Source organism: Arvicanthis niloticus, chromosome 29, assembly GCF_011762505.2.
Source record: "Arvicanthis niloticus isolate mArvNil1 chromosome 29, mArvNil1.pat.X, whole genome shotgun sequence".
NCBI classification, from domain to species: Eukaryota; Metazoa; Chordata; class Mammalia; order Rodentia; family Muridae; genus Arvicanthis; species Arvicanthis niloticus.
The window spans coordinates 3,940,418-3,956,275 of record NC_133437.1 but is presented as its reverse complement, the minus strand read 5'-3'; the positions used below and the strand labels follow the sequence as shown (position 1 = coordinate 3,956,275).

The window sequence follows — 15,858 nt, the reverse complement described above, 5'->3', positions numbered from 1 at the left end:
GTGGGTGGGAGGAGAAAACTGAATTCATACAATTCTGCCTGTGGCCTCCTCTAAATCACATCCTTATCATATCCAAATCATAAAATGCATTCATGTGATTCTAATACACCCAGAAGTCTTAACTTATTTCATAATCAATATTAAAATGTTCAAAGTTATAGCTAAAACATCTAAATCATATATGGTGAGACATGAGTGCAATTTGCCTTAAAAAATAGTTCCTCTGCATCAGTGAACCTATGAGCCCAATAATTTATAGACTTTACAAATACAATGGTAGGAGTGTCCTTGTGGGAGTAGGGCTGTCTCTGACTCTTTTACTTGCTTTTGGGACCCTTTTCTTCCTCCTGGGTTGCTTTGTCCAGCCTTGATATGAGGGGATGTGTCTAGTCTTATTGTAACTTGATATAGCAGGTTGATATATCCCTGGGAGACCTGCCCTTTTCTGAAAAGAAACAGAGAAATGGAAGTTAGAGAAGAGAGGACGGAGGGGAAACTGTGATCAGAGTGTAATATATGAAAAAATAAATCAAGGCGGGCAGTGGTGGCGCACGCCTTTAATCCCAGCACTTGGGAGGCAGAGGCAGGCGGATTTCTGAGTTCGAGGCCAGCCTGGTCTATAGAGTGAGTTCCAGGACAGCCAGGGCTACACAGAGAAACCCTGTCTCAAGAAACAAAAACAAACAAACAAAAAAGAATAAATTAAAAAATTAAAAGAAGAAAAGGAATGGCAAGGACTGGGTAGCTCAGTTGGTAGAGTGCTTGCCTGACAGTCAGGAGACTCTGGGTATGGCCAGTGATGCATGAAACCACGGAGGTAGGAGCAGCAGGAGCAGAAGCTAAGCTTATCCTCAGCTAGCTACACAGTGAGTTCAGTTTGAGGATACGCTGGGCTACAGGAAACACTGCCTCAAAACAAAAATGATATATATGCACTCCTGTGCTCCTAGCCAAGGCTGCATAGCGTGTTCCAGGAGAGCTTTGGCTAAGCAGCTGATTCCTGGAGAGAGAGAGAGAGAGAGAGAGAGAGAGAGAGAGAGAGAGAGAGAGAGAGAGAGAGAGAGAGAGAAGAGCAAGCAGGAGAAAACAGCATGGAAAACAAGGCTGTGCTCCCCACCTCCACCTTGGTGTGCTGCTGCCTTGCCACAGAAGGCAATCAGATCAATCAAGTATGGCTGAAAACTCTAAGCTATGGGCCAAAACAATCATTTTCTCTTTGTAATTTGAATTACAACTTGATTGCAATTGTAAGTTGACTGCAAATAAAGAAAGGTAGATAATGGGCTGAGGAGCTCAGTACTTCACGGCCTCAGCAGCAGATGCAAGGTCCCTGAGCAATCTGCACCACTGTTCTTTTCCCACGCCCTTTGGCACATTCACAGTCCATGGCTCCTACCTCCTACTTCAACTTTGTCTCTCAGTACAAACTTCTCCTCCAGTAGTAACAAATTTCACTTTTGTTTTACAATGTCAATTATCATAGAGGTAATTCAAGTATCTACCTAGTATATTTTAAATGGTCATTTCTGAGTTTCCTAAATTAGGCATCCTTTTTTCTTAAAAACCCAGTTACATCATAAAGACTTTATCCTTGCTATCAGCCTATTCATGGCTTTGTTCAAATATAAACTATTTTAACAAAGTCCTGTCATGACTGTAGATGTCCAGCCTAGCATGTAAGATCCTCATGTGTGACATGCACACTGCCTTATGACTAGGATATCTACCTTTACTTACAGGAAAAACAAGAGTCACCTTTCTGTTTTCATGGTTTGCGTCCCATCAACTTCAGCTCTATGTCTTAAGCGTTATCTGAACCATCCTAGTATTTTAGATATATTATTATTTATTAGTCTCTCTGTGTATGTATAAATGTATACAAATGTATATGCACAGGAACACATGTGTTGTGAATCAAACATGGTGGTCAGAGGACAATTCAAGGGAATCAGTACTTATCCTCCACCATGGACTCCAGAAATGGGGCTCAGGTCATCAATCTGTCCTATTCTTCTCTTTTGAGACAAGCCCTAACCCTGTTCAACCAATCCTTACATGATATATCTCCTTTCTCTTCTATCTGAATCTCATCTATCTGACTGATCTTATCCTTTTAAACCACACAAATTTCTAAATATGACTACTTAAGAAAAATCAACCCAATCAGACCTGCTGAGCCTGAACCATACAGGAACACCATGGGATCAAAGGAATCCAGATGGCTTAAGGCCCTCAAAACACAATCAACAAAAGCCAGGGCAATATGGGACCTTCCGTGTACAACTATGCTAGTATAGCAAGACCTGGGTATCCTAACACAACCAAAACAAAAGAAAATGACCTTAAATACAATTTTATAAAGATAATAGAGGCTTTTAAAGAGGAAATGAATACATCCCTTAAAGAAATACAGGAAAATACAATCAAACAGGTAGTGGTCTTTAGGGGGGGGAAACAAATAAATCCCGTAAAGATTTGCAGGAAAATACAATTAAACAGGTGAAGGAATTAAATAAAATATGTGGGACCTGAAAGTGGAGAAACAATAAAGAAAACACAAACTGAGGGAATCCTGGAGATGGAAAGGCTAGAGAGGAGAACAGGACCAACAGACACAAGCACCACCACAGAATGCAGGAGATGGACGAGAGAATCTCAGGCATAGAAGTTACAATGCATGAAAGTGATACATCAGTCAAAGAAAATGTTAAATCTAAAAAAATTCTGACACAAAACATCCAGGAAATTTGTGATACCGTGGGAAGACCTAACCTAAGAATAACAGTCATAGAAGACGACGAAGAATTCCAGCTCCAAGGGCCAGAAATAATTTTCAACCAAATCGTAGAAGAAAACTTTCCCAGTCTAAAAAAACAAACCATGCAAGAAGCTTATAGAACACCAAGTAGACTGGACAAGAAAAAAAAAAATTCTCCCACCACACATTAATCAAAACACAACTCTTTAAAACAAAGAAAGAATATTAAAAACAGCAAGGGGAAAAAAACAGGTAAAATGACAAATTTTAAAATGACACCTAACTTCTCAACAGAAACTCTAAAAGCTAGAAGGGGCTGGACAAATATCTACAAACTCTTAAAAAAAAAAAAAAATCACAGATGCCAACCTAGACTACAATACTAAGCAAAGCTTTCAATCACTCAAAGCATGGGGATGTAGAACCTGTGGAAGCCACCTCCTGTAGCCACAGGCACAAACCCTAGTGGAGAAATGGAGACACCAACCTATCCACAGAACTTTTGGCCCAAGGTTTATCCTGTCTACAGGAGATGCACAGACAGGGAACTGGAACAGAGACTGAAGGAGAGGCCAGCCAATAGCCAGCAATCCCTGACACTATTAATGATACTCTGTTATGCTTTCAGACAGGAGTCCAGCATGGCTGTCCTCTAAGAGACTCCACCCAGCAGCTGACTCAGACAGATACAGACACCCACAGCCAAACATTTGATGGAGCTTGGGGAGTCTTATGGAAGAGTAGGAGGAAGGATTGAAGGCCCCTAAAGGAATAGCAACTCTACAGGAAGACTAGCAGAGTCAACTAACTTGGACCCTTGGGGCTCTCAGAGACTGAACCATCAACCAAACATACATGGACTAGGCCTGGGCCTCCTCACAAATATGTAGCAGATGTGCAGCTTCATTTGGGTCCAGGACGACTGGAGCAGGAGCTGTCCTAAAAGCTGTTGCCTGTATATGGGATATGTTCTTTTGGCTGGGTTACTTTGTCTGCCCTTAGTGGGAGAGGATACACCTAGCCTCACAGAGACTTGATGTGCCAGGGTTGGGAGATACCCAGGGTGCCTCCACCTGCTCAGAGGAGAAGAGAAAGAGTCATAGGGGAAAGACTGTGAGAGGGGGTGACCAGGAGGGGAGCAGTGAGTGGGATGTAAAGTAAATAAGTAAATTTTTTAATTGATTAATTTAAAAAGAAAAAAGAAAAATCATCCCAATTAGATCAGAAGTAATCCAGATGGGTTAGTGTAATTTCCACATTGAAGTTAATATCAGAAAATCTACCTCAATATAGAGATAAATGATATCAAGAAAAAAGAAGGTATTCAAAACAACATAGCCTCTCATCTACCAACCAATCAATCTTTTACACTTTTCAATCATCTCGTTTGGAAGTGTAACTGAACTGCAGTCCCAGCTTGTTTTATCTTGTATACAAGGTAAATAAAATAAAGGTAAGTTATGTGTTGCAGAAGGAAAGAACCTTCATGCCTTTGCTCGCCTGGACATTTACTTGAGATTGCTGAGCCGCATATCCTGACTCTCACAGACTCTCATGCTGATCCCTTATATCTTACTGATTATGGTGGCAATGTTCCCACAATGGTTTACTGTTACACTGGTGTGTACTGGTTGTATACTGGTTATAGTCATTGTTCTAAGGAGCTAATAAAGAGGTTTCCAAGTCCTTAACCACAACTCGAGCCTTATCATCACCCCTATAAACTCTGAATAAATCAAGACTATGTTTACGATGATTTAACACTGTGCTTACTTCAAATATAAAGCCTGTTATAAGGAAGCGTAAATGCCGTAAATGCTTGCTCTGCTGGTCCGTCCTAACTGTACTATTTTCTCAGAAACAAAAAGTATTATATATGTTGCAAACCAAAGTGCTTCCAAAACCCGGGGGATAATGATGTAGAGAAAGCAATGCCCTGCTGCCATCTCTAACTTATGTGTTAGCTGCAAAGCCTTGAGCAAGTCACCTCGTATGTGGCAAATTAACAAAATTCAGTTAGCCAAAAATGATAAGGAAATTTATGGCATAGTTTTCTTCATTCATTATTTAAACTCCAGAAAAATGGTTGACTTAACTGAGCTTTATAACTGAAAGAGTTGGTAAGCCTATGTTCCCAAAGTATATAATAAACAGTATTGGGGGAAAAAAAAAAGGTTACTCGTTCTCCAGTTACTCTAACCTAGTGGATATTCAGGTATTCAGGCATCCTTCAGTTAAGATACTTCTTTCAATTTTAAACATGAAATAAAAAATATTTTAATGGCTAACATGGCGGTTCGTGCCTTTAATCCCAGCTTTTGAGAGGCAAAGGCAGATGGATCTCTTTGAGTTTGAGACCAGCCTGGTCTACATGGCAAGTTCTAGACCAGTCAGAGTTACATAGTAAGAGACTGAGGGAAGGAGGGGGGTTGTACTCAAATAAATCTCTGTCATAGGAACAAAAATCATGTGGAACATATTCTCAAGAACTTACAATTACTCTGCAGACCCTTACACAGCTCATACCTTCCAACAAAGGCTAGTGAAGCACAGAAATTCAAGCATGGCACTTGCTATGGAGCAGGTCCCCATGGATGACTGAGGGCCAAGTGTTTTCCTTCAGAAGCACATGCTGAGAAGTGACTGGGGACTAGCACTCTCTCGCCCTCCTCCCCATGCCATTCCAACCTGTGACTCTACAGTCTCTCATCACTTGGTTGTTGGGTCCTCCCTATGCTGTCAGTCACGGCGCTCACTGTCTATTATTATTACTGCTCTCCTTTGTCGCCGTCCATCCAGCCAGAGCAGGCTGCTTTTCTTCACAGCCTATCTTTTCTCTTCATCACTTTCCTTCAGTGTCCTCTTCTCAGCTAGCAAACAAAGGTGGTCTACTTCACAGGAACAGCCAGACAATCAATATACCTTTTTCCTTTCAATTAAAGAAGAAAACAACAAAGCAAAGCAGACAGATCTTTGGCTTTTCTGAGCTGTTTTCATCATAATGTGATACTGAAAGTTTTGTTCATTGTACAAAGGAGACTTTTAGTGTTCTGTTTTTGTTTTTGTTTAATTTCTAAGTATGGGGTACAGATACCTAGCCTACAGCCATTTGAGGCCTTTTACCATTATAGAACTTAAAGGTTAAAAGGCAAAAAAACACATGGTATTTGCTATCTTAAAAGGCAACCCAACACTTTAAAATATCACAAATTAATCTTTAAAAAGTTTTATTAAAATCAGGTCTTAAATCAACAAGCTTGAGACACAGCTGAGTGCAAAAGCATTTGTCCAGTATGCATAAGCCCCTGGCTCAATCTCCAGTACAACACACACCTCAAAGAGATGGGACTGGTTGCCACACCTGTAAGCCTATTTAATCTTACTATGTATGTGGATATGGCAGAAGAATCATGAGTATAACGCCAGCCTAGACTACAAAGCCTATTCCAAAAACTCCAAAGTAGGTATGTTAGTGACCAAAAAGCACAGTAAAAAGTACTTAACATACCAATATTGTAGAACTGTGAACCAAAACCACGGTCCTACACAGTTATGAGTATGGCGAGTACCTTTTTTTAAAGGTTCATGAAGATGTGGACAAATATTCACAACACTGTGGGAAAACGAGAACCCCATGCATGGCTGGTGGGAAAGGAAAACTGGGTAGTCGTTGTGGTAAACAGTAATGGCAACTCCTTAAAAACTTAGACCTGGACTCACATGTTAGTCAGCTTTTGGTTACTATAACAAGCACTAAGGTAGTCAGCATATGAAGGGAAAAGTTCTCTCTGGCCCACAATTTTAGAGGGTTCAGTACACCTTTAGTTAGCCCTGTTGCTTCTGTACCTATGCAAGGGGACACATTATGGTGGGAGCAGAAACACATGGCAAAGCAAATGTAGCCAAGAAGCATAAACAAAGGGAGAAGGAAGGGGCTAAGACCCTAAGATGCCTCTTCTTCAAGGGCATGAAAACCTTCGAGCAGGACCAGATGAAAACCTCCAACCAGGACCTGATTCTTCCCCATAGCACTTCTCTGAGTACCCAACCTTAAAAGATGCACATTCAAGATGCAAACTTTTCCAAATTACCATGTAGTCAGTTTCACTGAAGGATATCTAACCAGAAGAAATGAAAGTAAGGCAAACAGATATTTATGCACACAGTAGCCGCATTTACAGTAGTGGCCAAAAGAGTAAAAGCAACTCAAGTATCCAGAGATAAAAGCTGGTACAGTGATTATTATTTTAAAGGACATTCTGACGTAAGCAATAACATAGTTGAAATTTGGGGACATTGTCCTAAGTTAAATAAGCCAGTCACAAAAGGACAAATGCTGTATGAGGACACTCATATGATATGTCCACAGTGGTCAGAGACATAGACACAGAAAGAAGCTCCACTATTGCCAGAGGCTAAAGACAGTTGGCAATGAGAAGGTGGTATTTAACAAGTACAGAGTTCATCCAGAAAAAATGAAAAAGTACTAAAGACAAACAGCAATGGCCTGCACATCATTTGTATTACTGAACTGAATACATGAAATTGTTGTTGTTGTTGTTGTTGTTTTTCAAGACAGGGTTTTTCTGTGTAACAGTCCTGGCTATCTTGAAACTCGTTTTGTAGACCAGGCTGGCCTCAAACTCACAGAGATCCTCCTGCCTATGCCACCCAAAATATTTTGTTAGGCACATTTTACTATAACGATAAAGAAAATGAAAAGTAAAATTGGTACAGAGAAGAGGCATCTTCACTAAATACCGACACTAAATCTAACTAAATCTAACAAAACAAACGACAACATACATGACATTAACTGACTAAACATTGGTAATTTTGTTATTGCTGAGTAAAGAGCATGGAAGTGCCTTTGAATATGTACTGACCCTAGATTCTCCTCCCAAAGCTAAGTTGGTGGTCAAGAAATATGATCTCTCATATTTTTTTGTACTCACCTAAACCATACCCCCCATAACTGTAGAGTCCAGTTTCTCACTTAATTTGGATCTCTACTCAACAGGCCCTTCTCTCCTCCACTTGCTTCATTTTTCCTCACAAGTCTTTTCACTACTGTTTATGCATTTGAGTGAAGATTGCTCTCCACTCACTAGAGTAAAAAACCAGCAGCCCGGGACCTTCTGTATCGTTCACTACTATCTTCTCTGAACATGGCACACTACCTGACATACTGTCGGTGGCTAGTCAATACATCTAGATGAATACAGATAGATGTTCGAAGCATTATAAATTCTGTTTTCCTCCCGGCCTGAATACTGTTCTGCCATTAGAACTGCAGGCTGTAGTCACAGCCAAAAAGCCATTCCACACAGCTTCATCATCCCTTGGACAGTTAAAGGGACCAGACTCCTAGTTTAAAAGTAGGAAAGCTTACAGAACACACCATACCAGCACTAACACTGAAACCCGAACTTAGCCTGCTCTGACTTAGTCTAACAATGAAAAGGGGTATCTGTCCCTCACAAGAAAGGAAAAAGAATAAGGAGAAACAGAATACTTTGAAAGTTCTTTATGACAAAACCAAACCATGAGGTTTAAGAGCGCCACCACACTGGACATACTTCAAAACAATCAAAACAAGGCAGTAACTGGTCCAGACCACAGAACTTTCTCAATACAGCTTTTTTGGGAAAAAAAAAATACAGGATTTCTCATTACAGGATTTGGGAAAAAATGGGCAGTACGATTTGTCTTTAAAATGTAACCCAAACACTCTTAGACAGAAGTTACTTGACTGCAAAAACAGACACTTTGGGAAAACGAGAAGCACGTGATGTGGTCTGCTTCTGAATGTGAGAAACTTACAGAAGAATGTATACATCCTACTAACGTTCACATGACAAGTTTTCGAGGGCATTTTATAAGTACACTTCAGTGTTTGCTATTAATGTATGCCACAGCGTTAGCGGTTGACACGCTTTGTACGAAAACGAACAACTAAAAACAACTTCAACCAGACAACTGCAATACATTAAGTGGAGGGTCTCTTCCTCTATCTAAGGTATCTGGTGACAACCAAAGGCTCAGGGACTCACACATAAGCCAGCCACCCCAAGTCACACGTGTTCCTCCGGTCTGGAGAGTGGACAAGGCAGGTGAAGCAGCCCTTTTGCAAGATCTTGCACATAGGTGAGAGAAGTGGCCCAGAGACCGCACGTGGCTTCTGACACTCAGGACCCCAGCGCCAGCATCCCGCCCGAGTCCCAGGCAGGCCAATCTCTCCAGGGTCTCGTCCCTGCGGCGGGTCGCAGAGGTGGCCAGCATTCCTACCTGAGCTCTGTCCCCAGGAGCAACGCTGAGAGGGTAGGCACGAGGAGGCGTGGCCTTCCAGATATCTGGGCGAACTCCCTCGCGACCGTCTCCTACTTTCTCTCTCGAGAGCGGCGCCCAGACCAAGTTCGAGTTGCACTTCCGGGGTCTGCAGGGGACTTAAACGTCATTACGCATGCGACGGCCGCGGCGCCAAGAACCCGGAAATGGGCGGGGCGAGCCTCTAAGTCTGTTTCTGGGAGAGGAAAGCTTATAGTGCATTATTGTGGAGTGTCCTTGTCCTATGCTGCTATCCTAGGCTCTCCTAAAGCCTCGTTCTGGAAAAGGAATTTCAATATTCTCTGTGATGTTGGCTTAAGAAAATTCCCCATGTATATGGTTTGTGTGATTTCACCCCGCCGGTGATATTCAAGTTGAGATAGGAGGCCTATGTTTGAGAGATTGTATTTACCACAAAATTAAGACAATAAGTTAAACATAATATCCTAGTGAGAGCTGACTCAAATGGGAAGTATGTTGGTGTTCTGTTTATCCAAAACAGATCTGAAAGATTCTTCTCTTTAGGGTAGAATAGGGGTGAGCAATGATTTAATGATTTAACAAATGATTAAATCATTTAAATTAAATGATTTAATGATAAAACAAATGATTTAATATTTTATATGTTTTTTAATCATGAAAAGCAACATAACATATTTTCTTTTTGGTAGACCAGAATGAACAAGCTCATTAAAAATAAACCTGAGGGGGCTCAAGAGAGAGTTCACCTGTTAAGAATACTTACTGTTCTTACAGAGAACCAGGGCTGGACTCACAAATGCCTTCAAGTTCAGTTCCAGAGGGTCCCATGCCCTCTGGCCTCTGCTGGCCTGTGCACACAAGTGGCTCACATAGGCTCACCCAGGCACACACAAATACACACAAAACTCTAAAATCAAATCAAGATAAATCTCCTATAAATGGGTAATCCTTGTGTAACCATGGGAAGAAACATTGGACAAAATATGCAGTGACTGCTTCTTCCATTAACCTCATAATAAAGCATGCACTGAAACTATTAAGAATTAAGAGTAGTCAAATGAAGTAGAAACTTAAGGATTCTTTGGAAAGTAAGTTGTATTGGAAGGTGTTTTGCTGACACAAACACGTGAAGGAGTGTTTGACTGCAGTGGACACAGGTGGAAGGCTAAAAGGCAGACTTGTGAAGGAACTTTTCACTGAAGCAGATGCAGGAGAAAAGGTGGTCTGTAAATGCAAGCACGTGAAAGGACACATGATGAGGGATTCTTCACTAACAAGAGACTGACTGTCTCTGCTAAGTAGCGCCACTGCTGCTGATTCCTGTTTGCTATCCTGACTCTACAGAACTGAACTGCTGATGTAACCATGAATTGTTGTGAGTGGATCAAGCTGCAGCTTCAGACTGAACTGCCAATTTCCAGACACACACAGATGGGAGCTGATCCAAAGAACCATTCTAAAAAGGTCCACTTCTCCATATCCTTTCTTTTACACTACCTCTGGTGGGCTACTAAAGAGGTTAAAGTGTTTAAGAAAAATCATTAAAAATAGGATTTGATTCAGTGTATCTGATTTTATGTTGAGGTCCTTGATCCACTTGGACTTGAGCTTTATGAGCAAGGTGATCAATATGGATCTATTTTCATTCTTCCATTTATTCAATAAATTCTACTTACTGAAGACGCTTTCTTTTTCACTGTATGTTTATGACTTCTTTGTCAAAGATCAAGTGTGCATGGGTGTGTGGATTTATTTCTGGGTCTTCAATTCTACTCCATTGATCTACCTGTCTGTCTCTTTACCAATGCCATGCTGTCTTTACCACTATTGCTTTGTAGTACAGCTTGAGATCAGGGGTGGTGATTCCCCAATAAGATATTTATTGTTGAGAATTATTTTGACTATCCTGGAGTTTTGTGTTTTCACAGGAAGTTGAGAATTGCTCTTTCCATGTCTGTGAAGAATGATGTTGGAATTTTGATGGAGATTGCATTAAATATATAGATTGCTTTTGGTAATATAGCTATTTTCACTATGTTAATCCTATCAATTCATGAGCATGGGAGATCTTTTCATCTTCTAAGGTCTTTTTTGATTTCTTTCTTAAGGAATTTGAAGTTCTTGTCATATAGATCTTTCACTTTCATGGTAAGAGTTACACCAAGATATTTTATACTATTTATGACTATTGTGAAGGATGTTGTTTCCTGAATTTCTTTCTTGTCCTGTTTATCATTGGTATAAAGGAAGGCTACTGATTTGTTTGAGTTAATTTTATATCCTGCCACCTTGCTGAAGATGTTTATCACCTGTAGGAGTTGTCTGGTGGAATATTGGGGTTTGCTAATATATACTATCATATCATCTGCAAATAGTGATACTTTGACTTCTTCTTTACCAATTTGTATCCCCTTGATCTCCTTTTGTTGTCTAATTGCTCTAGCTACAACTTACAGTACTATATTGAATAGATAAGGATAGAGTGGACATCTTTGCCTGTCCCTGATTTCAGTGGGATTGCTTCTAGTTTCTCTCTATTTAATTTCATATTGGCTGTTAGTTTGCAGTTAAATTGCTTTTATTATGTTTAGCTATGTGCCATGGATTTCTGATCTCTCCAAGACTTTTAACATGAATGAGTAATGTGCTTTGTCAAAAGCTTTTTCAGCATCTAATGAGATTATGTGACTTTTTTCCTTGAGTTTCTTTATTAGTGTATTTGATGAATTTTTGTATATTAAGCCATCCCTGCATCCCTGAGATGATGTCTACTGATCATTGTGAGTGATCATTTTGATGTGTTCTTGGATTCGGTTTGCAAGAATTTTGTTTGCAAAAATTTTATTGAGTATTTTTGCATCGAAATTCATAAAGGAAATTGGCCTGAAGTTCTCTTTCTTTGTTGGATCTTTGTAGAAGAGGAAGTGGGAAAGAGCCTCAAGCTCATGGGTACAGGGGGAGATTTCCTAAACAGAACTCTAATGTCTCACGCTCTCAGATCAACAATTGATAAATGGGACTTCAGGAAACTGAAAGGCTTCTGTAAGACAAAAGTTTCCTTTAATAGGACAAATCTGCAACCTACAGATTTGGGAAAACATCTTTACTAACCCTACATTTGATAAAGGGCTTATATCTAAAATATACAAAGAACTCAAGAGGTTAACCTCCAAAAAGCCAAATAACCAAATTAAAAATGGGGTAGAGGGGGAGGAGAAAAGGGGAACAGGATCAGGTATGGGGTGGGGAGCAGGGACAGGGAAGAAGCCCAGACGACAAGGTGAATGAATGGAAATATGCAGCCTCAGGGGGAGGGAGGTGGGGGGGACACTCTGGAAAGTACCAGAGACCCAGGAAGTGAAAGACTCACTCAGGACTCAATGTGGGTGATCTTAGCCAAAATGTCCAACAATGTGGACACGGAATTCAAAGAGTCCACCTCCAGTAGATAGACAGGGCCTCAAGTAGAGGGACGGTGTTACCAACCCACAGTCAAAATTTCTGACCCAGAATTGTTTCTGTCTAAAAGAACTGCAGGGACAAAAATGGAGATTCTCGACTGAAGGAAAAGCAGTGCAATCACCAACCCAACTTGGAATCCATCTCGGGGGGGGGGGGGGGGGGGGGGGAGGTACCAAGGCCTGACACTATTACTGCTAAAATGTGCTTACAGACATGAAGCTGGCATGACTGTCCTCTAAGAGGCCCTACCAAGAGCTGACTGAGACACAGCAGATACTTATACCCAACCACTGGACTGAAGTTGAAGATCCCTATGGTTGAATTAGGTGAAGGATTGAAGAAGCTGAAGGGGAAGATGACCCCATAGGAAGACCAGCAGTCTTAACTAACCCGGACCACAGGGAACTCTCAGAGCCTGAGCCACCAACCAGGCAGCAGACATGGGCTGGCCTGAGGACCCTGGCACTTATACAGCAGAGGACTGCCTGCTCTGGCCTCAGATGAGCCTAATCCTTGAGAGACTTGAGGCCCCAGGGAAAGGGAAGACCTGGATGGGTTGCCTCTCTCAGAGGCAAGGGGGAGGAGGAATGTGATGAGGAACTGTGGGGAGGAGGGACTGAAAAGAGGGGCAAAGGTTGGAATGTAAAAAAATAAAATAATAAAAAAAATAGACTTTGAAAAAATTAAAGTTACAGTCAAATGATTCTTTCAATGCAGTATCTTAGAAAAATGAATGGGAAAAAACAGTGTAATCTGGATCAAAGTATAAGGATGTTTTTTAATAATAATGTTAGGAACTACGTCAAAATACGAGTGACTTGACATTCGAATGTCATACAAGACAAAGCAACACTCAAAGATTAAAAGAATGTACTATTACTCTGTAGTAAACTGCTTACCATTGACACAAATGGGTGTTCCATCCAACATTCAGAGCTATGCAAGAAGGAAGAAATCTTTACTGTAACTCCCAAGTCTTTCAGATAACTCCTGGATTTTATAAAGAAAAGACAAGCCTATCTTTATGTTTCCTGCTCTGGATGCCTGAAACAAAAGAACAGTTGGAGATTTGGACATTATTATCTAACCCAGTAAGTTTTAGAATGATTTATTATTAAGCAAAAGAAACGTATTTCCAGAACAACAACCAACAGGAAACAGTTTTTTCATATCTACTGTTCTAAATTGCCAAAAATCATCAAAAATGGGGCTAGATGCTGAAAACAGACTGAGCCCCTTTCTTCCCCTCACTGCCCCTAAATAATAAATATTCCCTTCTGCAGGGCACAAAAAGATTTCCCATAAATCTGTGAGGCGAAAAGAGACTAAGCATTACAACTATTGCATGATGTTAGATATTTTTTTGAAATTACAGCAGCCAGCATGTAGCTGAGAAGAAACCATTAGAACACGAACTATACATATTTAGCACAAATTCTCTCTCTAATATAATATACAATTTCTTCATCTTTCCAACAACAGCCATTTAAGTTCTCCATGCAGCTTTGTTTACCTGTTATTTTAATTTGTATATCTCTTGGGAAGCCAGAAACAACTTTCTCTCCCCATCCCTCTTTTGTGCTTTGAGATGGAACATGTATAAAGAACAAAGAAAGGAGATGCATTCTTTTCTGGCTAACAGCTGTTTTGTCTCTGATCAGTAAAGTGATTAAAGAAATACCATTATACCATATTTGGTATTTCCTCCTTCTGATCCAGGGATCTCTTATCATGTTCTTATGCAACTGTCTTCTTATCTATTACCTGCACACTTCACATCAACTTTCCTGCCATTAACCAAGATCAAATAGGTATATGTAACTCATGGCAGGGTAATTAGAGGTTCTGCCTTCTGAGTTCAGTTTGTATTAAAAACTCAAAATTAGTGTGATCAGGAAATAAACCTCAATCCATGAAATACCCTTCCTAAGCCCACAACTGAATTCAGGTGTCAGGCAGGCTGTCAGAGCAAAGTCACTATCTGCTCATTAGCCTCTCTCCATGGACTTTGCTGAGGAAAACTACACATGAAACCTTTAGATGGGCTTGTTCTTGGTTGACTTGAAGATCATTCACTTGTGGAATAGGGGCATGGCTCAGTGTTAGAACACCTTTCTAGCATGCATGGGCTCTGTGTTTAACCCTTCAGAACTACTGCAAAAAAAATAATTAATAATAATTTTAAATCATCTTCACATTGTTTAAAACCACTTATTTGGAAGGTCATGCAGCTATTCAATACATTATTAGTTCCTCACTACCTTTCTTGTAAATACAGGCCCACCCTTTGCCATGTGGATTAAAAACATTTGCCTGCGGAACTTTTTTTTTTTTTTTAAGGAACTTGAAGGCCATTTTTGTTGGCCAACAATGGATAATTTAAATATAATGAAAAGACTTGACATCTTTGCCTTCATATTGCATTATATGCCCTTTGTTGCCTTAACCTTTTGGTCAAATACCACTTGATTCTGTATACACCCTTGTTAATCATTTCAAAATGATTTATTCACAGCTCAAAAGTAAAGCACTTACCTACTATGTACAAAGAGCTAGGTGTAATATCTCTCTTTCTGTCTCTTTCTCTCTCTGTCTCCCTCTTCCTCTTTCTCCATATATATAAAGAGAGAAAGAAAGGAGAGAGAGAGAGAGAGAGAGAGAGAGAGAGAGAGAGAGAGAGAGAGAATAATGATACTCTGGACTCAAGAGTATGCAAAAGCAAAGAGCATTTTATTCTACAGAAGTCCAGCATGCTGGGGTCTACCATCTACCAGAATAGAGGAACCCAAGTGAGTTCGAAGGCTCAATTTAAAGTACATTGGGGGAATTCCAGGGAAGGAGGTAGGTGACATTTTTCTTAATCTGTTGGCTCTATCTCTAGGGACATTCCAGAATCATTGTTGGGGCCTGGGGAGCTGGAAACTGTTGCTGAGGAAGTCTGGAGACTGTTGTTGAGAAAGTCTAGAAACTTGCTGACCCATTGCCCTTGCCTCTGGCCACATGGTGGGGCAGCTTCTGATGGCAGGACAATTTCTGACTGCTGCCTAAAGCCTGGGATTTTTTTTTTTTTTTCAGTAACTGACTTGCCTGGACTTGCCCATTTCGTGGAAATAGAGATTTAGGCCTAGACTCCTGAACTGCCAATTTGAAGCCTATCATGGAGTCAGCCTACCTAATTCCCCCTTCAGTAATGGGCCATCTCAAATCCATGAGATGTTTCTATGGGCTGGTGTTGTTGTTTAAGAATCATCCATTGAACAGTGGAATCTGTTCTTTGACAAACTTAATTAAAGCATTGGTTATGCAGGGACTGCAAGTCAAGGCTGACA

General features: G+C 40.5%; 1 protein-coding gene across 8 annotated transcripts in view; it reads right to left on the bottom strand.

Moving 5' to 3' along the window:
* The window catches only part of Arb2a (ARB2 cotranscriptional regulator A), a 404,275-nt gene extending 395,060 nt beyond the window's left edge, over positions 1–9,215 (bottom strand). For 7 of the 8 annotated variants that reach the window (XM_076927062.1, XM_076927068.1, XM_076927069.1 and 4 more), the window contains exon 1: positions 9,047–9,215. Coding sequence is in view for 1 of the 8 variants with exons in the window: in XM_076927064.1 (XP_076783179.1) it covers positions 8,812–8,815 (4 nt within the window). In the remaining 7 variants the exon portion in view is untranslated. Of the gene's footprint in view, positions 1–8,811; positions 8,833–9,046 lie in introns of those variants that run through there. The other variant, XM_076927064.1, reaches the window with a different exon arrangement.
* Positions 9,216–15,858: the final 6,643 nt, after the last annotated feature.